Source organism: Drosophila sechellia, chromosome 2R (genome assembly GCF_004382195.2).
Source record: "Drosophila sechellia strain sech25 chromosome 2R, ASM438219v1, whole genome shotgun sequence".
Classification (NCBI taxonomy): Eukaryota; Metazoa; Arthropoda; class Insecta; order Diptera; family Drosophilidae; genus Drosophila; species Drosophila sechellia.
This window is the reverse complement of record NC_045950.1, coordinates 16475609-16502669: the sequence shown is the minus strand read 5'-3', so window position 1 is coordinate 16502669 and position 27061 is coordinate 16475609. Positions and strand designations below refer to the sequence as shown.

General features: G+C 43.0%; 1 protein-coding gene across 7 annotated transcripts in view; it reads right to left on the bottom strand.

The window, feature by feature from the left end:
- Window positions 1-27061, bottom strand: part of LOC6610067 (nephrin) — a 58841-nt gene that overhangs the window by 22009 nt on the left and 9771 nt on the right. For all 7 annotated transcript variants that reach the window (XM_032715409.1, XM_032715412.1, XM_032715407.1 and 4 more), the window contains exon 3: window positions 24894-24914. In XM_032715409.1, the coding sequence (XP_032571300.1) occupies window positions 24894-24914 (21 nt within the window). The remainder of the gene's footprint in view (window positions 1-24893; window positions 24915-27061) is intronic.

Here is a 27061-nt window from a genome sequence, read left to right as displayed (position 1 = left end):
CATTTAAACAAAGTATTGAATGATTTAATTGAATCGAATTTTTTTCTGCAAATAATGTTATTGTATGCAATTTTAAAGAGTTTTTTTTTGTTGTAATTTCCACAAATTCTTAAATTACAAACGCACAGTAAAACGAAGAAAAAGTTTGCTTTTTACCGACAGTTGACATTTAAAACGCCCGCCACAGACTGAATTTCACAAAAAAAGAAGAAATTTCTGTTCGCCGAAGAATAGGCACAAAAAAATCCATTTAATAGGCCATAATAAATAAAGCATTTTAATTAATTTTCCTATTAAATACAATTAAATTCAATTAATTTAATAAGTAGTGGCAAAGTAGGTTGACCGCAACAGAAATAACAACATTAAAGAGAAAATGCGAATATTCCAATGTCAAACTAGAGGAATTTCAACTTAAATATGACGGCAGCCAGCTAGCAAAAGAATCTGGCAAAAATTATTATGCAAATTTGCTTTCATATTAGTGGCATTTGCTCCGCTCGGCTCCACTGACGACGGAAGAGAAGACGGCTAAAAAAAAAAAAACTGGGGAAAAAAGTGGAATCTGCGAATCGAGACATGGCGGGGGAAAACTCAGTTGACAACATTTGCTGATTTGGCAAAAATATGCAGAGAACGTGGCAGTTGGAGGGGCTGAGGAGTGGGTTTGGGGGGCTTGGGGCAGCGATGTGACATTGCCGGAAACTCCTGCCAAGAAATTGGCAGCCAAATTTAAATAAAAAACTCTTGTCAATATTTGAAAGGGAGGGGGGAGAAGTGAGCAGGACGAGTGCGACTCAATATGAGTAACAAAAATGTTGTTTCAAATAAGTGCAAACATTTGCATAATTTGCTAAAATCATGGGGCTATCAAATAAAATAAGCGTGACAGCTTTAACCCCGTTTTATTGGATTTGGGGTTTGCTTTGGTTTCGTTTGTATATATTCCTTTGACTTCACCAAAGGGTTTTCGGTTAGCCGTAAACTTGGCTAACTGCAAATCATTCTGCAGCCCATTTGTTAATTGCACCATTGGGAGCAGTACTTAAAAATTAAATAAAAATCAAATAAAATCTTCAGATACAATTGAAGCACATCGAGTGGGATGGAATGAGAAAGTGCTCAGGATGGAAGCAAATTTCAGTCACAATTAAATTAAATTCCCCACTGGCAGGAGGTCCGGCAACTATTCATGTGTAAATTTCAACAAAAGGCGCTGAGGGTGACAATTACGAGTCGGTCAAGTCAGTGTTTCTCGTCCGCTCCTTGGACTTGTTCTTCTCGTCCTTTTAACCATGTTCCCTGCTCCGTTTTATGGCCATTTGCTTTATGTAATGCCAAGTGTTTGGCCCAGAGAAAGTGGCATAAAGGCACGAGGAGCGACGGGGGAGGCGCAGTTTTAATGTGCAATAAACTGTAACGATAATGATTATGCGTTCTAGGTGGGGCAAAATCGGGGCAGAAAAAGCCATCAGGGCGGGGAGCATAGGCCTCGGCTGTTGCAGCAGTCAATTCTCGGCATAAGTTGACTTTAATGTGCGCCAAAGTGGCAATTATTGAAAGTGCTCGACCAGTCCGAGAAATGTAACAAGCAATCGTTTCGGTTCTCCTTGATTTCGGCAAATGAATTTTATATTAAATTTAATTTTTATCCCATTAACACAAGTGGAAAGCCAAGGCATTACGGAAAGAACTGTCGCCTCAATAGGCAAGTAAAACGGTTCAAAGATCGTTAAGTTTTTAATACTGTGATGTAAGAAATTGTTTACATAATTGTAATTACATCCCACCTGTTTGCAGCTTGAAAAGGAATTTATCAAGTTGCACATTTAATGGATTATCTTGCTTTGGAGTATTTTATTTAATATTTGATATTTGTTTAATATTACTTTGAATTAAAATATAGACATAAATTATGAAAGCTGACTGCTATCCATAATACGAATGCTTTTATTGGCATAGAATCGATTTAAGTCAAAAGAGTGCCCTTCATTTTACATTCGATATATAAAGTATATTGAAGGGACTTGGCCGCACAACAGGCTCTTACATAACCCATCAATGACCAGGCCCTATCTACATACATATGCCTGGCCCAATCCGACCCTGGTCACATAAAAATGCAGTAAATGGCTCGGTAACAGACTGACTGACTACCGAAAACTTTCACTTCCTGTCCCGCTGCCCCTTAAAAGATTCTTAACGGCCGAATTTTAGTGGCCAGTGTGTGTGTGTCTGTGTGTGTGTGCTGGTCTACCCTTTTCGCATTCACATTATCCCAGCCACAGAGCATAAGTATCTGCGAGATACAAGCACGTGGCACCGGGCTTAGTGATATCTCTTGCATTTTATGACCGAGGAAATACTCCGTGTCAGGTGGTGGAGCCTATACACATATCTTTAATGCACAAATCAAGTCTCTTGAGCACTTTTTCTATAAACATTTTCATTTTATAGATACTTAAAAGGGCCGCCTGCATTTCGAGAGCCTTTTATGCGGGTCCACGGAGTTCAGGTTCACCTACCCGGACACCATTCTATCCCAATCCGGCGGAGCCATTATGCCGGCTCTTTGTGCCCAACGGAAAATCTGAGAGTCTGTGATTTCGGCTAACGTTCGAAAATTGTTGCATAAGAAAGGGGTGCCAACACGTTGCGTGTATTAGAGTGATTGTGTGCGAGTGTGTGTGAGCTTTTCGTTTCTGTTCCCACGTTTGTGTGTGTGTGTATGTGGATGAGGCCATGACCGTTTACGTGTCGCTGGTTTCACTTTTATCTGAAAGTGGGATCGGGTAATGCGTTGCTGACTCGGCAAATGCTTAGCCAAGGTTTAGTTTTAGTTTTTCTTCTTTGCTCTATCCGAAAAAAAGGTGAATCTGATAAAAAAAAGTAATTCAACGTACCGACGTGAGCATGTGGAAATAATAACATAATGAAAACGTTGCAGAGAACAAATGGAAATTGCCTTCAAGGATATGCAGTATCTTTATGAAAAAGCCAAGCAAATTACAGCATTAAATTAATTTGATTGTGTAATCAATTTTGAGGCACAAAGAAATTTGTGAAAACCCCAAAATGAATTATTTTCCGAAATAGCTGCGCCCGGAATTTGCAAATGAAATCTTGGCTATGTTGGTGTAATTAATTTTTAACTGGTTTTAATTTATAATATTATATATTTCCTTTTTTCTGGGAATACAAGGCTGTTTTATATGTGCCGTTTTTATCTTAATTTAAAATCAAATCAAATTAATGACGTTATTGATTATTTGGCAAAAGTATAGGAACGAGGGACAAAAAAATTCATATCCATGCCTCTGAGCTGATGCGTTGCTCACTCAATTATGTTTAATCTTTCATTTTTCCTTTTTATATTTAATATAATTTTTGCTCATTTCGTTTTCACATAATTTGTTGAGTACATCATTTCTTTTTGCCGTTTCTCCCCCATTTCTGTGAACAAATATATATGGCCATCTTCTTTGTATTTTTTACTCTCCATTGATGTTTCCCCAGCGCTCCTCCTTACCTATTGTGCAAACGACCCGCGGGTGTTGTTCCTTGTATATTTTCAGATAGCATTAGAAATTAATGAAATCAATTTTTGGAAAAACAAGAAGGAAAAATCAAAACGAGGCCACGCAGAGGAAAATGCCAGATGCGTGTAGGGTCTCAAATGGGAATCCCCTTAAGGCGTTTATTTTATACTCGACTATTGATTGGATATCCATCGACTGCAGTTGATCGTAGGTGGATTCAATGCATACAAAGCTGAGCGGCTGCGGATTGATGGAGCTTCTGGACAGATTTTCCGTGTATTTTCCGGGATTTGAGTTTCTCCTTTCTGTCAAAATGTCTGCAGAAAAGGGTCGCCGACCGCATAAAATATATAAAATGTCCGGCCATTGAAAGGGGCAACGCACATATATTTTTTGTAAAAAACAATTTTCTTTGATTTATGCGCTCGTAAAAAACAAATAAAATTTACATGCCCATTTGAAGGCAGTCGTTGCGCATGAATCTTCCCCTCTATATAATATAATATTTTCCTAGCTAATATATTAAAAAATATGAAACCGTAGAGAGCAGTAGCCTCTGGCCTCAAAGTGCGCAGCACAGTGTGCTGTACGTTTTTTTTCCATCATCTTTTGTTTCTTCTTTTTGGCGCCCAACGAGGGACAAAAAAATTCATATCCATGCCTCTGAGTAAAATAAACACAAATACAGCAGACCGTAATGTGTGCGTAATGTATGGCAAATATGTGCTTGCTGCACACACACATACGCGCACACACACACACGCGCACACGGCAGCCACATAAATATTTCATTAAGTATGTGTTGTGCCCCATTTATGATGTGTTTGTTACATTGCACAGCCATAAATATGGCAAGAAAAACATTTTGATGATGCGTCTGTTGGTGAGCAGCAAATATTTGGCCATTGAACCGATTCGTTTCGCGTTTCGCGCAAGGGGGGTGAAGTTTTTTAATTTCAATATTTTAATTGTAATAATTAATATAAGGAGCGCGCATCCCACACGTTTGCACATTGTCGGTTGTGTTTGCGACATGTGCCGCAGCTTAATGCTGATTAGCAGCAGCCACAGCCAAATTGGCATGCACATTGGCATTAGCGGCTAGTTGCATCACCGGCAACCACTAACCATTTATGCACACCAGTCGGCAAATTAGCCATCCTCTCTGCACAACGATGACGAATGTGTGTTCGTGGATACCGGATCCAAACGTGAGCGGATGGCCAATTACATTGGTTAGGCTGCGATACCCATAAATGAAGCGTTAACCACGTTTAAGCTGCGCGCGTGTCTTGGCCAAATCGTTCGCAGCAGCTAATAGGTAACTAAGTGACTGGGCTGGCCCACTTCTCTCTTAATTAACTATGGAATAGGTTGGGCCGGCACTTCATAACTGCCCCTTGTAGCATTCGGTTTCTGCATTGCAATGCCGACCCCTCGCCCGCTAATCCTGGCCAGGCATCGAAGCCCACTTCCTCCGCGTCATGGTCGACTGTGCGCACAACAAATGAAACGCTCTGTCATGTGTCAGTGTAAATGCAGACAAACACTGAAAAAGTAGAAAAGCAACAGCAGTTGGGTTGGGTTGGGGGTGGGGTGAAACCTCCAAACAATCAGTGGCTACATGGATGCCGACATCCCATTCCACATCCCATGATTCCACTGCCCCAGCGCTCAGAGTCATTGTCATTAATTTGGCCGGCTCGGGCTCAAAGCAATAGCTTAGGAGTTGTTCTGTGCAGGAGCGAGCCTGTGCCTGTTCCTGTTCCTGCTCCTATTTCCGTTGCTCCTCCTGCTGGATCTCAGCATCCTAGTCCTTGTCTGCAGCAGTGGCATCATGAGAGTGCAAAAACAACTTGCCAGTTAAATGGGAGCTCCCAGTTCTGGGATTCCTCGTACAATGGCTGCAGAAGCGGTACAACTTGGTCAAACACTTGGCATTTCGATGGGTTGTCAGTGCACAAGATTGGCATGAAAAAGTAAGGTACACAATTTGCCAAAGTGGCCAGTCAGCTAACATTTCGAAATACACAAGGAACACTTAGCACGGAATCCATTTGGAAGTAGTAAATTACGCTATTGCCTTCAACTATGTGTAGAATTTTCAAATTTCATTAAACATTTTCACAAAACATTCCACTGTGCCGTTCCACCTCCTATTTCCAAGAGCATTGCAGAAGGTCTGGGCGCAGTGTCTAAATTAAATAATTCCCACAACTGTTACACTGTGTCATGTCTGTTGGTGGAGGGTATAATCCCCAGCATCCCCATCTCATTCCCACCCCCCTTCATCATTTTGTTTTTTGTTGGTCCAACAAGAATAACAACAGCAACCACGACAGCAGACCTGATAAATGAGTCCCTAATATGAGCGCTGTTAATAAAAGTGGCAAATTAAACGTCAACCTCTACAATTTTGTGCCATTTGTCGGGGGTTCAGTTCAGTTCACAAATAGTGAGAATACCCAGGAAAAGTGGGGAAATGCCAGACCTTCAGCTGATTATTGCTGTTGGTTTTGCCTTTTTTAATGTCTATTTGTTTGCTTTTCAAATGCCTTACGGCTGAACGACAATGGCTGGGCGACTAGGAGGGGGGCAGAACTGCCCTATTCTGGGTCTTATTAGTCGTCGGACACGCCCACTCTATAGAGTTTTGGGGGGCGAAGAAGAAGGGTCTGCGGCTTTTTGGTTTATAGTTTGTCGCATGATTTTGCACTTAAATTGCTTACAAAATGTTTGACAGGGCAGCAACACGACTTTTGAGTGAGAATTTTTAATGAGTTCCCATGCGTGTGCGTATGTGGGATCCGGGTTTTAATAAAGAGCTCGAAGGGGCACCGAACTGGAGGTCCTTGTATATTTAATTATCCCTTCACTTAAGTAGTGCTGAACTGGGTCGGTATAATATATAGTTCCAGGTACCAGCATATATAGAAAGCCAAATGCAATAAAGCGGAAATTAATGCTTCCATTATTTCGATAAACAATTATTTTACCACGCACACAAACTGACTGCCACTGGGAAAACACAATAAAAGGCCAAATTCATTGATTATCGATAATTTAGGCCTTGTCAAGAGGGGGGGAAGTTCCGTTTTAGCCACAGCTGGCCGCCTGCGTGTGCGTTAGCCAGAATAAACAAATGGAAATGGGCCGGAAAAACAGAGGAAAAATCTATTAACGCCCGGATTATTAACGTCACACTATAAGTAATTTATAGGTTAATTATGCGTGGCTGAATGGGAGGTGGCAGGACTCTGTGCGGCAGGGGGAATAGCGTTAATTATAATGGTCCTGCGGCAGTGGAAAGCATCCTGGAGGAGCTTGAAAAAAGATGCCGCCTGGCAGCAATGAACTGCTTGCATTGCGCCTTAAGATATGCAGTGAAATGTGGGCAAACACATGAGACCGCATCGCCCGACTTTTCCACTTCCCTTAGTGCTTTCTCCGCCCCATTCACACTATCCTTTAGGGATAGCAGACTTAAAACTAGGCGGGTAAAATAACAGGCTGACATATTACGACTAATGTCGCCTCAGCAGTATTCCGGACTCAAGTCGCTGGAGTAAACTGAGCAAGCAACTTGAGAGACGACAATGATGACTTGGCCATGGATAGTGTGTGCTTGTGTGTGTGGAACACTATGCATAACTAAGGCTGCAAATGATAAACTTGCAGGGGGAAAAATAAAAGTGGGGACTGCCTAAGTGGAAAGTATGTCAAGCTCAGTGACACAATAAGCACACACACACACACAGAGTGGGAAAAATAAGGCAGAAGGATGAGGAAACAGCCACGTGCAAATTATAAGCCTGCATGTGTCGTCTATATCATCATCATCATCTGCTTCTTGTTCTTGTTCTTGCGTTTCGTGCGCCTGCGATTATCTAAGCTTACTCTTCACCTCCATTGCCTGGCCCATGACTATGTTGCCGTTTTCTTCGGCATTGCGCATACGACGCGTACGCCAGCGCCCACTAAATGCGTTTATTAATGCTTCTCCTTGGCCTAATTCGCAACACTTGTGCGTCGTAGTAGCAGTAGTCGTCGTCGTCGGCGTCGTCATTTACATGCATACATCATTTTGCATACATGATGTATTGTTGCCTCTCCATTCCACTGAGCTCACCTAGCTTATGCTCCTCCGCCCGTCATTCCGCTGCCCCTTTGCCATTGTATATGATACCGCCCCGAATGTCAGCGCGGAAAAACAATGGCAACAGCGGCAGCGGCACCGGGGCATAACAATGATAATAAAGGCGACAGGTCGGGCTGGCAAGGAGCTGCGACAGATGTCCTTGCTGCCAGGTAGTCAGCCGGCATCTTTTCCCGAGGCACAGGCCCTGGCTGTAGCTCAGCCCATAATAAAGACAAATGCTCCGCGAAACTTGCACGGGACACATAATTAACACGGGAAAAGAGCTCTGGGAGAATCGGGTTTTTGTTTCAGCGCTGAAATTGCTTTGAACTGCACCTGCACCCGCCCCCGCCCCCACCATCCAGCATACAAGGATGTTGCATAAGAGCGGAATACAAAGAAAAGGATATTCAAAGAAGCTTTAATTTAACGCACTCAAAGGATCGTAAGGATAAGGTACCCGGCTGTAATAAGTTCACGTGCTTTACTGTTTAATATAGTAATAGTTATGACCGACACTGTACAGAATTCAAGATAGCAAAACAAGCTACATAAATATTAATGTGCACTTGCGATTTCCCCAATGTAATCCAAAATACATTTATCCGCCGTAATGCCACAAACACTCATCATCGACTTTTAAGTGACCCCGATGGCTTGTTGCTCTGCTCGAATTTTAATAGGATCCCAAAATGATAAATCTCAGCCGGCAAATCATGACCTGCTACACACACTACCCACTCAAGCCCCATGATCTCTGGCCTGGTCCCAGTCGCTGGGGCTGGTGCTTGGGTATCCCTTCCTTGTTAATAGCCGTCAGTCACAGGAGCGAAACATTAATCAAATTTTCAACCGAAAAATTCTCCAAGTTGAGCTCGGCAGACAATCGAAAAACTTTGCACGGTCCGAGGAGCCATCTCGTTCCAACCCGCTTGCTGCTCAGATAAGCCCATTTAGCAACGTTGTCATTTCTCTTGTTTCGTAACGTTGATTTCATTTTATTGTTGCCCGTCTGCCACTCCAACTTCGCCCACTGGACCACCACCCACTTGCCATCTTCCCATCTTCCAGCAAGCGCACGCCTGTCATAAATCTTGTTTTGAATGTCCTGCCAGCGTTGATAGCGTCATGGGGAGAGGGGGACTGAGAGGGGTTTGGGCCTTAGTCAAGTCAGTCGACTCATCGATTCGCTTGCATACACACACACATATATTTAGGTATATAGCATATATAGCCATGGCAACACATTAAATTAGTACACTTGATCGAGCAAAAAATATTTATGGCGAAGCGAGACCAGCGGCCCAGTTGATGATTCGATGGGCGCCCGCTTCAAGGACACGTCGAGTCCTGAAAATGGGTGGCTGCCCAAATGGAGGCGTACGGGTGCCGAGTCAACTGTTTCAATAGAACGGCGCATTGTGACTGTTATAAATCTCGAACGCAAATTGACTGTGCAACGTTGCGACGCCTTTTCGAGTGGGCCTGGCCAATGTCCTGGCCATTTTTGGGGTCTACAAAACACATCCAGGACCTATAGATATTTTTGTGCCAGCCCGACTGTCTGGTTCCGTTTCGCAGATAGGCTTTTGATTGGCGTTTTATGTCTGTGCGTTGCTGGTTTTGACTTATGTTTCATTAATTTGTATCATTTTTATTGGGGCTAACAAGGGGCCCCGATATGGATAATTGACCAGATGGGTTCTTAGATTGTAAAAAGGTTATAAAAGTCATGGTCCTCCGCGTGCTTACATTTCAATGCTCTTGAACCTTTTTATCTACTATGTATATTACAATGAATGTAACATGAATCATAACAATGAATGTTTAACTTCGGCATTGAAATAAAAATCCTCATAAAATCTGGCCTTTATTTAAGGTGCAGAATCCTGCATTAATAAGCACAATTCACTCTCACAATTTAGTAAGTAAACTTTCCCTTTCACTGCCACTCCTTAAATTAGTAATCCAATTGGGTATTCATATGTTTGCTGTGTGTGCATGCGTAAAATAAATCAAAAGATGAATGACCTTTTCTGACCCAGTCGATATTCGATTGTCCACAACAGGGTCTCATGAATCTCGTGAATCTATAATACTTGCAGCTGGCACCGTTTGAGTTCTCCATAACTGGCAGACGTTTAGTGTTTGCAATGTGAAAATGCTGGGAAAAACATCTCGAATGCTTACACAAAATTTGCAAGGCCTTAATGTATCCACTCGAGTTTGTTTTTGGCATCTCTTGAATTTTCGCCCTACGCCAGACAGAGTCGAAGGGAATCGAGAGCGCTCTTCATAAATCCATTTTATGAATTCGATGAATTTCGCATGCAGCCAAAATCGGTAGATGGGTGGTGGGTTGGCGGGGTGGCCCAGGTGAGTCCTGAGCATTCGAATTCGTGCATACTTAAGCAGCGTCAGGCAAATGAATAAAAGTCTCACTGAATTCCATGGGCTTTGGATGATATGGCATGGTCCGAGCACTACCTGTCATATGCAAACGAAATTAAAATGCACTACAACGTCAGAGGCGGCAGAGAAAAAGTGCGCACGAATGCATAAATAAGTGAAGTGGTTCAGCATACTCCATTGAATGGCACTCGAAACTATGCAACACATCCGCATCTGCATCTGCATCTGGATCTGCATCCGCATTCGCATCCGGCGTAGACAAATGAAAGTATTTATGCTAGAGAGTGAGAGTTTTTTTTCAGGAAGAACAAGGAAGAGTCGTCGCATCTGCAGATACTTCAGTATGTCAATGAGCACAAATGAAAAGCTAGCCGGGGCGAGCGGGGAAAAACATTTAAATTGCAAACATAAATACCTGGCAAGCCCCCTGCTGCAACGCATATAGAATGCAGAATGCTTTTATTATTTGTGTGCCAGGGAGTCGCAGCAGACTCGTACGAATAAAGTGCATTTAAAATGCCTTGTCCCTAAATGGGTCAAACAACTTTTAAAGCGAGGCACGTAAATCGAAAGTGGGTGGCTCAGCGCCAAAGTTAAGTGCATATGCACCCACTCAAGTAGCGACAATGCGTATACGCCACGTTGTGCGGGGGAAAAGGCAGGAAATCGATGGAAGGCCTAATGCAATCGTGTTAGACAAACACAGCGAGTGGTGGAGTGGTGCAAAAAGCCTGATGGAACTAACATTCGCCCACAGGCAGTAATTTGTTCGAGGGAAAAGGCAAAGCCGAGACCTCCTCGCCACCACCCACCATCGTTCCCTTTTTGGGGAAATCGTGTTGATTTGGCGCACTCCGAATTAGCATTGTACCGGACTCAACCGGACGGCGGTTTCTTTTTTCGCTGACTCGACACAAAAAGCATTGGGCAGGACCCATGTTTTTTGTGTCCTGTTAGTGTCGTGGTGCGGTTTTAAATGTGTTTTTATTGATTTTGCTGAACACACGCCTTTGGCAGGCATTCTGCGTATTCTTTTGGGTCCGGGCTGCTGCCAAATTGAAAACTGCACGCCCACAAAATAAATTTAGCAAAGGCATGGCTATGGCATCGGAAAGGAAAACCTGGCAATGTCCAGGATTTTCGCTACCGGCTCCTTTCCATATTCCAACCCCTCACCATCATCCCACTTATCCCTGCCGCCGCTCCAGGGTTATTTGTTGAGTTTTGTAAAATTTATGCTTGGCAGCAAGTCAAAATGGGTAGGAGCTGTGGTCGAGGTAAAGTTTGTGGGCTTTTCCCCTTTATCCATATTTTTTTTACCCGGCGTCCCATATGGCAGGCAGAGCAATTCCCATATAAATTTAATGCGCCAACAGGCAAAAGAAATGTGTCCTCCTCGTCGGGCTCCTGACTATGACTTAATGCACAGGCTACATAAAAATTGCATTAAGCGCACCGAGAATTATGCAACACAGACGAGGCAGGAGCAATCTATTTCTGTGCCCAACGGCTGGGACCAAAGTAAGTCGCTGGAACCTTGGTAAGTAGCTGGCGGATGGAGGACAGGACAGAGGCGGTTATGGTTATGGTTATCCAACGGAATAAGCTAATTTTACACATGATAGGCCTAGACCTCGGCGGTTTGTTCAGCTGGAAACCGGGTTACGCTTGCATTTTGCGACCCAAAAGCCCTTCAGCTGCACAAATGACTAGCTACAAAAGGATTGGGCCCCATCAAGTCATAATACTTTGCTAATGCTGGCCTAACAACTTTGAGTGGGCCCAAGCCTCCTGGGCCCGGTTTGACATTTATACGGAATGATTTCTTAAAGCGCTTCCCGTTGAGTGGACCTTTGGGTCAAGTTAATGGACTAGAAATCGCCAGCACAACGGGAGCAACAGTCCTGCTCTCTTGTTGGACGAAAAAAAAAGGATAAAACATTGTAGCAGTGAATAATGCGCATAATAAAGTGTCCAAAACATTTGTTTTCTTTTTGCCCGTCCGGCCAGTCCTCGCTTTTTCGGATTTCTCCACTCTGAGTTGGCCTTTTTATTTGGCACAACTTTCGAAACCAAATGATGAAGGCCTGGATAGGGGTGCGGGGGCGTGTGCGACTGGCCTAAGTTTCAAATTGCTTTAAATTTGTTGTAATGGCGCTTTAAGTAGTTTTCCCTTTTGGCCCGTTGATTTATGGCGTGAAGTGGGGCAAAGTCACCAATTTTTTGATGCAGCATATTTCAGTAATGGCGGCAGTAAATATGGCTATTAATCGAGAAAAAAACCAGGAGAAAAATCTAATGGCCAGCTTAAAGAATTAAAAAAAAAAAATGCAAATCCAATACGAGTTCGGTGGCAATTAGCTGAGCTCACCGCTTGTATTCCACCACGACCCCTAAATCCCTTTAGCAAATATTGATAAACTGAACAGTAGAATCCAGGCCAAAACCCAGCTCAGAGATGGAAAAATGGAACGGAAAAAAAGCAGCTTACACAAATACTACACATGTACATATGCGCATATACATATGTATGTGGCAGACACAGGAGGCAGTCAACTGTCTAGTCAACTTCCGGCCATAGAAATTAAATGCGCACCACGCACATGTGACCCATGTTGGTATTGCTCGCCCTGCTGCTCATGTGTTTGCTCAAACATAAACAATGTGGCGTTGGTGTAAGTGATGGATGCCGTGTGCTATTGCTGTATGCGTGTGTGTTGTGTGTGTTGAGTGTGTGTGCGAGTGTGCGCCACAAATAAATACTGCATAAAGTCAAATAGGATAGGCCCGTGCACACAGAAACAGCCGCAGACTCGGCAGCATCAACATCAACATAAAGCATAAACAGACGCATTAGCAGCATATCATTTAAATATACGCAGCCGACGGAGAAGGGAGAAAGCGGCAAGAGGGCTCCAACAGCCGGCTAACTAACCTTGTGAAAGGCCGAGCCAGACAAACAAACTGAACGATATGCACAGCTCTGATTCACGAGCTGGGTCCCAAAACCTTAAATTGTAGGTCGGTTAGGTATAAATTATATAAACTTTAAGCAGAAAACTCGTTAACTTTGCGTTCACAGAACTTACATCTTAATATATATGTGATATATAAATATAATATTCCCATTTTCACTTAAGTATACATTTTATTTATAGACATTGAAGCTATTTTGAGAGATATCCCTTCTTATACACTATTCAGTAGAAAACTACTTTCAAGGAAAGGAATTTCTGTGCCACCACTCAACAAAAAGGCTCTTATATCATTTCGTATCTTTTATGTGTTTCCAAGTCTGCTGTCGACCAATCTAATATTGGGAATTAGATACACGTTTCAAGGACAGCAACCTCTGGTCGAAATTCCATTCAGCCGACCGAGTCTGGAGGCTTTTCGTTGCTGTATGCCTCTGACTTTTGGCGCCTCCAGCTCCAACTCGGCTAATTATGCCAGCAATAAAAACTCGTCTCAAAATGTTGTGAGCATGTGTGCGTGGCCCCTTTTGCAGGAAGATGAATGTCGACACACACACAGATAGCTTAGCCATTTGTGAGGCCCTCTTTCACTCACACACACACACAGTTTACTCCGACCACCGGAAACAGGCAGCTGTGCGAAATTCTTCAACTAAAATTGCAAAAGTTTTCTCCCACAAACTGTTTTGTGAGTGCCAATGCTTGTGTGTGTGTGAAAAATGGCCAAATAGCAACTAATATGGCGCACATTAATTACGACAAAATGGCGCTAATGTCGTCAGTGCTCAGTCACCCACACACACACACGCGTATAGGCACGCACTTCCGGTCCGCGACGTTCATTAGTATGCGTATCGCAACACGCGTTTTTCAACAGCACCACATTTTGGCTTTCAGAGAGGAGCAAATAGGACTTTTAGTTTGGCTAGAAGTCATTTCAGCACTATGTGGCCTATGATTGAGCAATTCGGTTTGCCTGCACAGGAAAACAAATTTTATTCCATTGCCTTTTCAAATTCGCGTATTTACCCGCATACACTCGAACAAAATTGTATCATTGTTCGATTTATCCATCCGCAGACATTCTATAGTTGTAGTCCTACACCAACTAACATGGCTTGCTATTGCAGCTGTTGTTGTGGTCATGTGGGTGTTGTGTGTGTGCTTGTTCGTTTAGGTGTGAAAAGGCGTTTCTGCGAACGAACAGCTATTGATTGGCGGACCTATATCAATTGCGAGCGCCCCACACCCGGTGGGCTCTAAAAACATGGCCCGTATACAGCAGCTTTATGGCCAGAAAATTTCCCTTGCCCGGAGTTTTCACTTGTTTTCGTTTTGCTTTATTAGCCAAACAATGCACGTAGGCGGTGGGCGGCATAAATAATGCTGATGGCTGGCCAAAATATGACCCTATATTTCATGTATAAACGAGTATACTTTGCATTGTCTGCGTGCCAGCCTGTTTTAAAAGAGCCAACCGACGCGCCGACACGCCTTTGTAAATATGGTTATCGGAAAAGGTGGCTGCGTGACATAATATTTTCATCTTATTTTTCGCCAAAAATAAATCCACAAAGCAGACAAATAAACCCGCAAGCACACAAACACACAGCCTGACAATCAGACATAAAGTAGCCCCACATTTGTTGGGGGTTTCTTTATCCCCGAAAAGGCATTTGCATCTGGAAGTCAGGACAACGGCAGCAACAGATGGAAAACGGAAAAACTCCGTGGTTATTGAAGGGAACGGGGTGGAACGATTCCATTTTTCTGCGGCTGGCTGGTTGACTAGGCAACTGCTTTGATGTGTACCGCCCGAAAGATTTTCGCTATCGGATCGGATCGGATTTATTTCGCCAGCATTTGAACTAAATCAGCTTTGACGACCATTACGATGATTTTGTCTGGGAAAAGCGGATCGATCATTAGGTAAAAGCGCATTAAGTAGGCCTGGCTAACTCCGTAAGTATTTTTCCAGAGAACCGAAACGCTTTTAAATCCTTAGCATTGATTTAACCAGACATCCGGCCGAGACGGAAAGAACCAGTTAGTGAAGGGCAAACAACAGATTCGCTGGGCCAAACAAACGTCGAAGGTACAAAATGGGCCAACTGAGACCTTCCTTTGAGCTCGAAACGGCCGTGTGGGAAAAGTGCTGGGTAAAAGCGGCTCAGACAAAGGTGACTGGCGAAAACAATTGTTTAAGGGAAAGTGCGTGCGCTACAAAGAAGAGCCGGAAGGGAAAACCCGCCATTGAGCCCCAGTGCTGAGCTCCTCTGAGCCCCTTTTCCTCCGCCCGTCACGTGCTGACTCTCATAAACATCCATGTGGGTGTGCACACATACGCGTATACCCCACGGAAGGACCTTACATGACACGTCCTGCGCCTGACTGTTGCTTCACTCGCGCCTTTTGCTTTTAATGTCAGCCACAACAGCTCGAGGAGCTCCGGAGTGCCTTTCCCGTTGTTATGCGCGAGCTCACACAGAATCCTCCCACTTCCCCACTCTCTCCCACTGCGTCTTAAGTATTTTGTACAATTTTAAAATGCTACTTTCACGCCAAATTTAATCTGAATGACATTTGGGGGCGAAACTAGTGCCAAACAATGAACGAGTGCCAGATTGCGTTTTAAGATGTGACCCGAGCCTGTGGTTAAGCAAACGGAAAGCGAAGTTCAACAATTTCTTTAATATAAGCTTTTCGGGTATTTAAAGTACAGTTTTTAAGAGGACATCTCAACGTCGTCACATTTCTTCAAACTTTCTTTTGATGGCCCAAAGAACACTTGACGCATTCTTAGACACTTCAGCAGGCCGAAAGATTAATGGGATTGGCATTGAAAAACATCAGACAGTCGAGCATACTTATGTGGGAGCCGAAATAGAATAGTCACAAAGAGAAGATGAAACCCAAATTGATAAATATCAAATTAAAAATGCCACAAAAAGCAGAGATTATAAAACCGAAAGCGGCAGACAGCAGGACCGTAAATAAAGTCACATAAACGGCCATAAACGACTACTGCTTTTGTTATTATTATTGGTCGACTGAAAAAAAAATAAAATAAAATTCTAGAAACAATAGCAATAAATGCAAAGGGACGAGAGCATATGAAAACCGATTTGGCCACAGACAATTTTGCAATTTAAAATGAATAATTCGTGGCGGTGTGTCTGTGTGCCAAAACCCACACAGTGGTATTTCCACATGTGTGTGTGTGTGTGTAGATTGCATTCGCCTGATTAGCTCCTTACAAACTCCGGCCATGCCCTTCTGTTTAAGTACTGATAATGGACGCGGGTCGGGCAGCGAAGATTTATGGGCTTTGTGCGTCTAATTTCGATTTAACGAAATCTATTTTTGATCGCCCGACAATAAGTCAGGCAAATTAAATGGATAACGTCGGGGTTGCGTGGGCGCTTTGACATGGGTTTGTGTTGGTTAAAGGTTAAAGCCTGAAATAGGAAAATATATTCTCGATAAGTCTCATCTGTTTCCGCCTTCATTTGAATGACATTTCAAACGGCGGGCGTTCAATCATTTTCAATTTTTTCAAGCACATATTTGGCGGCTCATACTTCAAAGGTACATATGGTTATGAAAACACTAACTAAATTTAGCTACCCATAAAACTCAACTTGAGCTGATCCTGCTGCTGAGTGCTGCAAATATGTATGATATGGTTTTTTGCAGGTCCTGTGCCGTTGAAGACCGGACACCGAATGCAATTTGAGTCAACTCTTGTCGGGATTCGCTTGCCTGAACAACAATGTGGGTCCTGGCCCACCAGGATGTGGATGGCACAACATTTTGCATGAGGCTCTGACCGCAGGACGACGACAATTTGTTGTTGCTGCCGCCTGACTGCCCGGCTGCCTGGCTGTTGGCCTAGCCCGGCCTTGTCCGTTGTCGTGAAAAGCCAAAAATGGGTTATATATTCTAGGCAGAGACACAAAAGCTGCGTTGACAAGGGCCACCTACGAAACAGCAGTTGAACTTTTGACCCCCGCCACGACAATGGGTAAGGATCAGGATGAAGGCGGGTGGACATGGGCAACGAGATGGAACCTAAACCAAACCATTGCCCGGTCCGGCAGCAAGAATTTACGAAAAATAACTGAAAAATTTACATAATTTCCAGACGAGTTTTCTCAAAGCCTCTGTGTGTGTGTGTGTGTGTGTGTGCCAGTGTTTGAGTGTGATGTGCATGTGTGCACTGGCTGTGTAAAATGCTCATAAATAAATGAACATGGCAATGGGCAAGCAGCCTAGTTGCAGTCCATCTACCATCCAGCATCCACCAGCCAGCCCTGCTTTTTTGGCCAAGTTAGTGGCCTCAGCCGTTGTCGTTCGTACCGGACTGGTCGGTCGTTTATGGCGCGTTGAAACAGCACGAAATAACATGAAATAAATAATAACTTTTTCTGCACGACTTTGCCATCGCGGCAAACGGGCCTTCGGATTTGTTTTTGCCGCCGCTCTCTCTCTCTCTTGCTGTGAGTTAATTAAAATTTAAAAGCAGCCGCACTCGTGCGGGAATTGCAATTGCAATCGCCATCGCCATGTCCTGGCTACAATGTACCCATGTACGAGCTGTGCCCCTGCAACTGCCACTTCTATGGCTGCAACTGCTGCCGTAGTTACGGCAATCGTAACTGTTACTGTTATGGGCTAGTGGCGATGTCGAGGTTTCACAACACGCTTTTTGCGAACGCGATTAAAATGAGCAGGCGGGGGAAAAAATGCGGGATACAACATTTTAACAAGTTCCTAATAAAGGAAATGCTTTAAAAAGTATTCCCTCAACGGGAGTTTTCGTGATACAAAAGTTACAATTATTTGTACATAAAATGGGCTGTTTTAATTTCATCTGTTTAAGGGAGTAAACATTTTATGTATATACAAAAATCTTTGCTATACCTAAACATTTTATCATCCATATGGTGTTTAACTCAATTTAATACAATTTTTTCACAGAGCTGGGAGCCCTAATAAATGGCAAAACTGTTGTACCCAATAAAGCGAGTATTTTACATTAATGCCGTGCAGCTGTCAATGTTTGCCAGGCCAAAAGGACCAACTTGGCAACGGCAATGGGAAGACAAAGCGCTAAACTGACAGGTTAATAATCTCGACTCGATAATCGACAACCCGCCAGGACCTATGCCATGCCATGCCACAGATGACAGCCTGAAAGGGCCAGCAGAATGTGGGCGCAGATAATACAAGGTCCTTACATCAAACCTCACACCCCCCGCCAACCCAACCAACCACCCGCGTTCGACCAACACGCGTGTACACACATAAAGCGACACATACGCTCACGTGGAATCCAAGGACTCGAGTCCTTCTCACTGCTTGTTTGTGTGCGTGTCAACAAAGAGCTTATTAACGTGCCGCAGACAGCAATTGGGAATTCCTGGGAAATGCTCCTCATCGCCTTATCTGCGCTCTCTGCCGATATTCGCTCTGCTGATTGGCAAATATTTCAATTATTTTTTCATTTCGTTCAATGAAATGTGGCCGGCACATCGCGTTCAAATTTCTACGCGATTTAGCGAACCAACGACGATGGCAAACAAAAACGCATTTATAAATCTCATCCAGCAAATACAAAGTAAAATGCTTCGTTATTTATGGACCTTTCTCTTTTTTTTTTTTTGTTCACGATTTCTGCTGGTCGCCCATCTATTTGTCCCTATTTTTATTATTTTTTTGTATACGGGAAATTGTCAGGCGAATGGAATGACACATATTTGGTGGGCAGTGGGAAAAAATTGTAAAATAAAATCATAAATTTATTAAAATGCAGCAGACAGCAGCCGCTCCCAGTTCGCTGCTCTTCTGGGGCAGCAAGCAAAATAAATGTTCATGTGTATGCAATGAAATTTACATGCAAAATTTAAAAACTCAACCATACTACCATGGATTCATATGCATATGCATTCGGTGGGGGAATATTTGACATATAACCGCGTCGGTTTTACAGCGTCATTTCTGGTTTTGTTGAAATATTAAAATGGATGACGCACAAAAAAATGCATATGGCTGGACTGGAACACCCGGACCCAACCTTTCCCAACCGGCCACTCGAATGAAACCGGAACAAAAAGCCAACGGCTACATTTTTAAAAATACAGACTTTTAGTGCCGGCAAATATTTGCTTAATCGATTTATCATTTGTTGCACAATTTCATAATGAAGCCGCATTAATAATGCCACAGCAGCCTTAATACCTCGCTTAAAAATTCATATGGCGGATGCCATGCCGTTTGTCACATATGTATATATATTTCGATACTCTATACATGCATAAATGCAATGAAATTTTTAAAGATTTTTCATTCGGTGCACAGATCATTAAAATTGGGGTCATAACAAATATGACACTAGCTTGTATATTTCGAAGGATTTATTTTAATAATTAATGGCAAAGTTAAATAGGGTCTACAGCTCAGCATTGTATTTTGATAATTTTGTTAAAGTTTCAATCAATTAAACAAATTTGGAAATTGCGTAAAAGTAACTATACCAACATAGCTTTCAAGCTTTGCTATTTCTTATCTATTTATTGGATAAAATGTAGCTGAAGCCCGTTGCATCCACCTCTCGCACTCAACTTATCTAAGTGCACGCAAAACTTTCTCCCTGCCACCCGGTGAATGCGGAGTGGGGAATGGGGCATGGCACCTAAGTTGCTGCCACCTGTCTAAACTCCTATTCAGCGGCACCTTGTTGCTGGCCCGTTACGCCTCTTTTGTTTGGCTTTGATTTAACATTTTGTCCGTTTACTTTGCAGTTTAACTGGTTTCAGACGCACGACAGGAGCGGTCTGTTGTTGGCCTGGTATCCTTGGGGCCAACTCCCGCCAGGACCTCAATCCCATTTCCCGCTGCCTGCATTTTTCTACACTTTCACGTTGGCAATTTCATTTCGTCCGGGTCTCAGTGGGAGTTCAAGCTGAAATGTGCTTTTGGTGTTCTCCACTCTTTACTCAACGCTTCGGAGTTCTCTATCCTTCCTATACATATACATATATATATGTATATATACATCTTATATTTTTTCTGTGCTCACTCTAGAATGTCCTGTGCACCGAGCTACTTGGCCGTGTCCCTTGGCCCAGAGAGTTCCACGCGTAACTTGACTTTACTTCGGCTGCGGCTCAAAGTGAACAGAAACTGTAGCTGTGCGCCACACCCACTTTTGGGCCACATCCGCCCACTTCTACAACATCCCAGCGAAGAGGGTTGACAACTTTTTTTTTTTTGCTGTCGCCGCGCTGTTTTAGTTTCAGTTTTTTAAGTATAGTTGGTTTTAGTTGCTGCTACGCTATGTTTTCATTTTCCACCGCACTCCTGCCGGATTTTTTGCCCTCATCGTCATGTTGCACAAAGTTAAATGTTTCTGCGCAGCCGGGCGGCACAAATGCGAAATGGCAACAAACAATTTGAAGCAATAAAATAAAGAGAGCATATGAAGTGGGTGGACTCGCGGCAGCTTCAGGGCATAATATCTGAGAAATAAAAGCGAAATTGAATTGTAAAATTTTTATTGTGCTGTCGAGGAGCCGCCGCGTAGCTAGTAGCAGCCATTAGCTCAAGTCTTTGCCCAGTTTTCCAGTTTTCAGTTTTAATTCGCACTGCTCTCCTTACCCGCCAAACAATGGCCATTGAAAACTCGGCACTCGACGTAACTTAATCAAATTTCCAGCAGTTAGCCAGCGGCCAAAAACCTCAAATGTTCGTGTTACGTTGCCAAAACTATGAAATACCCTGTAGCGGCGAAGCGGTATTAACATTTTGCACATTCGATCCCGGGAAAATCCAATCTACTCACTCGCAAAGCAAATCTTTGCCTGCTGCTCTGGCCAACAATTACATGTTTAATTAACTTTTGTTATGACTGGCGCACTCCTTCCTCCTGTCTACTTCTCGCCTGCTGCTAGCTCTTCTAATTAGAAAAGTGCAACAACTGTCGGTCAGATTGCTGAATCTAATAATCCACTGGCCAGGGGAGCTGGGATGCAGGATAGATGCATTATTCCAGGATGGCAGGGTGCGAGATTGCACTGCAAGAACATGGCATACGTATGTGTATGTATATGTGGCTAGCCTGCTTCTGATGCCCCATCAAAAGGATATGCAGCCGCTCGACTCCATTCAGCTCGGTCAAATTTTAATTTAGGTTTTGTATGCAAATGACCACAAATGTTGTATAACAATTGCGATAGCGTACGAGATTTTTGGCTACATTCTTGGCCGACAAATTGTTATGAATGTGCGAGTATGTGTCCACTTGGGTGGCTGTGCCCAGGGCTTTAGTCCTTTAGGCATGACATGTGCAACTGCAAGTTACAGTTGCCATTTGAGGAACTTTGTCATGGCATCACGTGGCTTTGGTGCCTTAAGCCCTTTAGGATCGCCCCCAGCATGCGGCCTATTCCTCTGCCTATTTCCTGTCACCCCCACCCTCAGCTCCTTGTCCGTATCCTTTGTCTATAGCTGTGTGGGCCAGGCAAACGCACAGGACACGAGCTTTATGATTAGTGCAGCCCAGGAATGGGATTTTCAAGCACTAATTGTCTGGAATTTCTTTAGATCCCTGCTGTAAGTGCACTGGGATTACGAAGAAAATCAATGAAGCGTAATGGGGCGGTTACACATCTTTCCCAAGTTTAGTACTAGTTACTGAAAGTATTTTTAAGCTTAAATGCAAGTACAATTCTTTTCGATACAGGAAACATTGAGTTCATTTATTGTAAAGAAACAATAGGTTGTTAGTCGCTGCTTGTACTCAATCTTAAGCCACTGAATTAAAATAATATTTGCACATTCTTAAAAGTTATTAAAATACTTTGGTCAGTTTGTACAACTGTTGCTGTCTGCCGGCATAAAAAGCGCTTTTAAATGGGCCTGTTTATAAAGTCAGCGATAAGTTAAGTATGCAAATCCTCAGCAGCGACAACTGCCAAAGATTAATGAAAAACTTTGGCATTTTTCGGAGAATTCTTTCATGAGCAAGTCCTGATTTCTGTTTTTGGGGGCGGGGGCTTAAAGCAAAAGTGCCAGGCTCTTTAGCATACGAAACGAGACAGGACATGCACGAAGGAGCTGACAGCTCTGCCCGTGGGCAAAACCACTTGAAGGTAAAGGAGAGCTTGCGACTGAGTCAACTGTTTATTTATTATTTATTTATTATGCGGCCAACACTAAACTGTAACTAAAAACAAGATTCCAGGCCGACTGCCAACACAGGATGTCTACACATGTCGAGCAAAGGGATCGAAATGGAGGGACTGGTCCGGGCCAAACATCTCCAGTTGACGTTGACGCCACTTTGATATATTATGCACGCTTGAGGCCAGCAACAAATAATCAAGTATCAAATTCCACACGGAATGCTAACGAAAGCCCCCCAAACAAACGCCCCCAAACATCAGCAGACCGCACAGGCAAAGCGATTTTTTCCTGCCACCAGAGAGAGGGCTACAAGTTGGGGTTCCATCTGCGATGGCTGCCGTCTTAAGCTGTCAGCCAAATGAGGGCAGGCCGCAAATTTCGGAGGACGAAACACACACAAAGACAAAGCTCGCAGGTATTGCGAGCCTAAGTAACATCTTCTGCTGTTCTTATTGCACAGGAAAAAAAATATATATAGTTGGAGATCCTTAAGCTCAGGTACAGACATATTACCTCTTTTTCTCTTCTATCTAAAATATTAATCAATCTACCAACCTATATCTTTTGCATACTTAAGATTATTCTTGGAAATGAAAAACCTATAGTAAACTTGTAAATTTCCTATCCCTAATTCTCTTCCGTGTTCCTGTTTCTTTTTTCTATAGTGCGTGTGGCAAATGAACAATCAGGCTGGCAGGCACATGGCAACATCTTTCGGTGGCTGGAAGAGCTTGTTTGTTTGAGCCCTTGGCTTTCCCACAGACCTGGTCCGGAATCGGTCTAAGCCGATTAGAATGGCATAATAGTTGCCAGTTGCCGACAATAAACTCGCCAACTGGACTGGGCCAACGGAGTTGTCTGATTTTTTATGTTGATTTTCAGGGAGAGTGTGGACATAACTTGGCAGCAAAAGCAGCTGCAGGAAGGAATTGGATCTGGCTGGGAAACTGTTCAGTACATAGAATGCTTTCTGCATCCAGTGGAATTTGCGTGGAAATCTCTTAAGTCAGACATGGAGATTCGTGGGGCAAACTGTTTTGTCATTTCTACTCGTATCGTCTGTCGCTAGGCATTTGCATTATTTCTGCTCTGTTCTATTCGGTTCTGTATTCGGTTTGATTTATTAATGTGGTTGGGTTTTATTTCCTTGGCCCGCTAAGCTTTATTTGTTCATTAGTGAGTCAGTCGGTCTGGCGCTGCCGGTCGGATTCTATTGAAAATAGATGTAGCTTTGGAGGCTCACAGTCTGATCCCCCGTTTTGTGGGCTTAAACCCTAAGCCAAACCAGGAGTGCAAACTCTTTAATGGCTTGCTGGTCGGGCCCCGAAATAAATTTATCTCGGTCTTTTCACACCGCCTTGATATCTGCGAACTGTCAGGCATAATGAGTGCAAATAAATTTCAAGTAGGCTTAAAATTTTCCACTTTTTCACCCCGGCAATTGCTCGACGGCTCCGGCTCCTTGCTCCTTGCTATTCAATGTGACCGCAGAAATTCATATACAAAAATAACACGAGCGATAAGAGGGCATAAAAAGTGGCATGAATAACGGCCAAGGGAAATGCGGTCGAAGTCAAGGGGAAGTAGCTGAAAGTAAGCAAAATGAATTCTATTTAACATTTTGGGTGAAATTTGCGCAATTTTTTTTGGTGTTTGCTTTGCTGCTGCCCCGCCAATATGGAAGTATCAACAAGAGGGGGCCGAAGGGGCAGCGCCACTGCCTTTTTGTGACGCACTCGAGGGGCAGATGATAAATGTCCTTGCCAAGCCATGAAATGAATGAAGTATGGCCACGCATTTATGTGTGGCCAAAGGCAAACAGGCAGAGTTTTCCGGGCAAACAAAAGGCGGGCAGCTAGTCGGCAAAGGAAAACCTGACAACACAGAGACCGAAAATCACAACAAATGGCTGGGGGAGGGATGAAGAGATCTTTCGACAGTCGCTTTTCCTTTGAAGCCGCCGAAGAAACACTTCCACGGACTAGTGGTAGAGTAGGCCACTCGCCCAGCGGACACGACTTCTTGGCCAGGACTTCACAGCCAATCGCCAAAAACGGGAAGGGAAGAAAGCTGGCATCGAGAAGTGAAAGAAAACTCTTGACAAACTGAGCTGAACCGAACTGAACTGGCGCTGCTTGTCATTCATCGCGCTGTCAGCTCGCTTCCTGCTGCACTGGAATTTTCAGTCTCTCGGGCGAAGTTTCGAGGGAAAGTTTTTTCGGTCAACTACACGCACACGTTGTGAAGGACGCTGGACGCAGGACGAAGGTCTCTGACCAGCTGAAAGTTGTTTTGCTATTTTTTCTACTTTCGGTGTTTTCTGGTTTTCTGCTTTTCTCTCGGCTTACGCCGCTCGACCCCATTGCTATCCATTCCGAAATCTTGACTTTTCCCATGGCCGGCTCGCCTTACAAAAGCTGATTTTTTTAGCTGCTTTGATGCCTTTAACTCTGGTGGTTCGTGTTTGTATTCATGTTGTGGGCGTGGCAGCAGCTGTTGCCACCGCCCCTCGCGTTTATACCCAGTCAATCTGATGGGCAAATTGTTTGGGCTGTCCCAGCTTAAAGACCAATAATATTTGTATAACTTTAAGGGTGCATAAATGAGGGGGTTTGAAAATAAATTAAGTGTTCAACAACTTACCAGCTAAAAGTAAAAGTAGGGCTGTAAGAAAACAAAGGAATAAATAAACATTTAAAATAAAAGTGATATATTAATAAATAAAAATTAAATAAGTAAACATCTTACATAAAGTAAATAGTATAAAAATCTAGATATAGACCATATGGGATTTAATAAACATAAAACATAAGTGTTAAATAATTTGATTCATACTTTCTAGGCTTATAATAACTGGATTCAAAAAAGAAGTTAGTAAAGCAATTTCATAGCTTGTCCGTAGTTGCTCAATAGAGACGAACTCGGCTTGTACTTGAATGAAAATCTTGTAAATCTGGCGTTAAATCCTTTCGAAAAGTTAGCAAGCTCCGTCTCAGATATAGACATCTGAATCGAAGTTGGCAGTGCTTGGGCCGAAACTTAACTCATCAGATACGCTTCTAAATAAGCATTTATAGAGCTGCGCTGCGGCAACAACTGGCAAACTTTTGCCCAAAAACCGAAAACAACAGCGGCAAATCGGAGCGGCAAGCCAAACATAATTCCCAAGTTTTTGGCCAAAATGTTGAGTAGGTTGTTTTCATAGAAATGCGATAAATACTTTTCCCAGCCAGCTTAGAGCGGCAAGCGCCCGGAACTACGTATGTTTGTAGTCCAGAGGAAGTGGTGGCGTGTGGCAAAGTTAACTTGGAAAACATTAAAATGCCAAAGTGGAAAGTTTCAGCTAGCTGGCTGACTGACTGGCTGGCTAGCTGGCTGGCTGGCGCAACAACGAAATTCAATTGAAAACATATAAAATCTGAATTTATGAAGACCCGAACCAGCAATTTGCGTCTGTTGGAAACTTTAGCATCAAAAGGCCGAGCAGGCAAGTGGAACAATATGCACCCAGACCCCGGGCGTTAAACCGCTGCAGTGCCAGTTTGTTTGACTTGGACTTTGACTTTGTCTTGGCCAGGGAATTGGTTGGCCAATATATGGCACGGCCCACATGGCGTATGCATGATTTGGGGCACGGCTCCCACTTATTTTGTGGGTTAATTGAGATGGAAACAGAACCGAGCCATAGATAACTATTTCCGGGACCTGGTCACTCTTTCTTGCCGCTGACAGGCCTGTGAACTTGGCCCAATGCTAATGTACAATCTATGCCCAAAACTTTTCGATGGCCGAAAAGTTTTCCAAGTTTGTTTCCCATTTTTGTGGCATTCACCGACACTCGTTTAGCACCCGAAGTGGAGCCACTGCCACGGTCTTATTTATTAGCCACATTTTAGTATTTGCCAGCACAAGTGATGGCCATGAGCGGGAATTTTCTGTGCCCCGTGAAAACGGCTGCTAAGCACTCCGTTTAGAAGGATTTTTGCGGCCACGCTTTGAAATAAATTTCAAATCCATAACAATTTGGCATAATTTGCTCGCATAAAACCGAAAATTTCATTTACTAATAATGCAGCGACAAAAGACTCGCTTTGTCAGCCCACAAAGGCAAACGCAAACGCAATTTTCTTTACACACAATAAACTTTATGTTGATTGAATAAAAGTTGCGTCAGGCCCACGCACACATTAGCACTCACTCACACACCAATGAACACACGCACGCACTCACACAGACACGCCTAATGGAAAGCAAACTTTTCATTTTAAATTAACTTTCGAATTCAAAGGGAAAAGGCACATTATCAGTTCGATATCGACGTCGCAAATTGTTCATATAATTTTGGCTTAATTAAAATAGTTTTATTACTGCAGTTTCAATGTGAAATTACATTTACTATCAAATCATTCACTTGCAATAAAGCCATAATTGTTTTTGGGGAAATACCGTTTGGACTTTATTTTAAGAAAGGTGTATACCATTTGATTAATACGCGAAATTAATGCATTCATTATAAGATTTTATTTCGGTAATTATTGTGCTTATTTATGTTCTAACAATAACGAAACGTATTTATGGGCAGCACACTTTTAATCTTTAAAAGAAGATTTTTTTAAATATTTATTGTTGCGATTCTGCAGATTTACTACTACATTTCATATCGGATTTATGATTATTTTTAAATATTTATTTTCGACAAATGTCTATTTCGATTCGAATTTTTTGTTTATAGAAGGAAGCAACAATCAGAGTAACAAATTTAAATCTCCTATTATATGTATTTTTTGACGCCTTGTAACTGATTGATTATT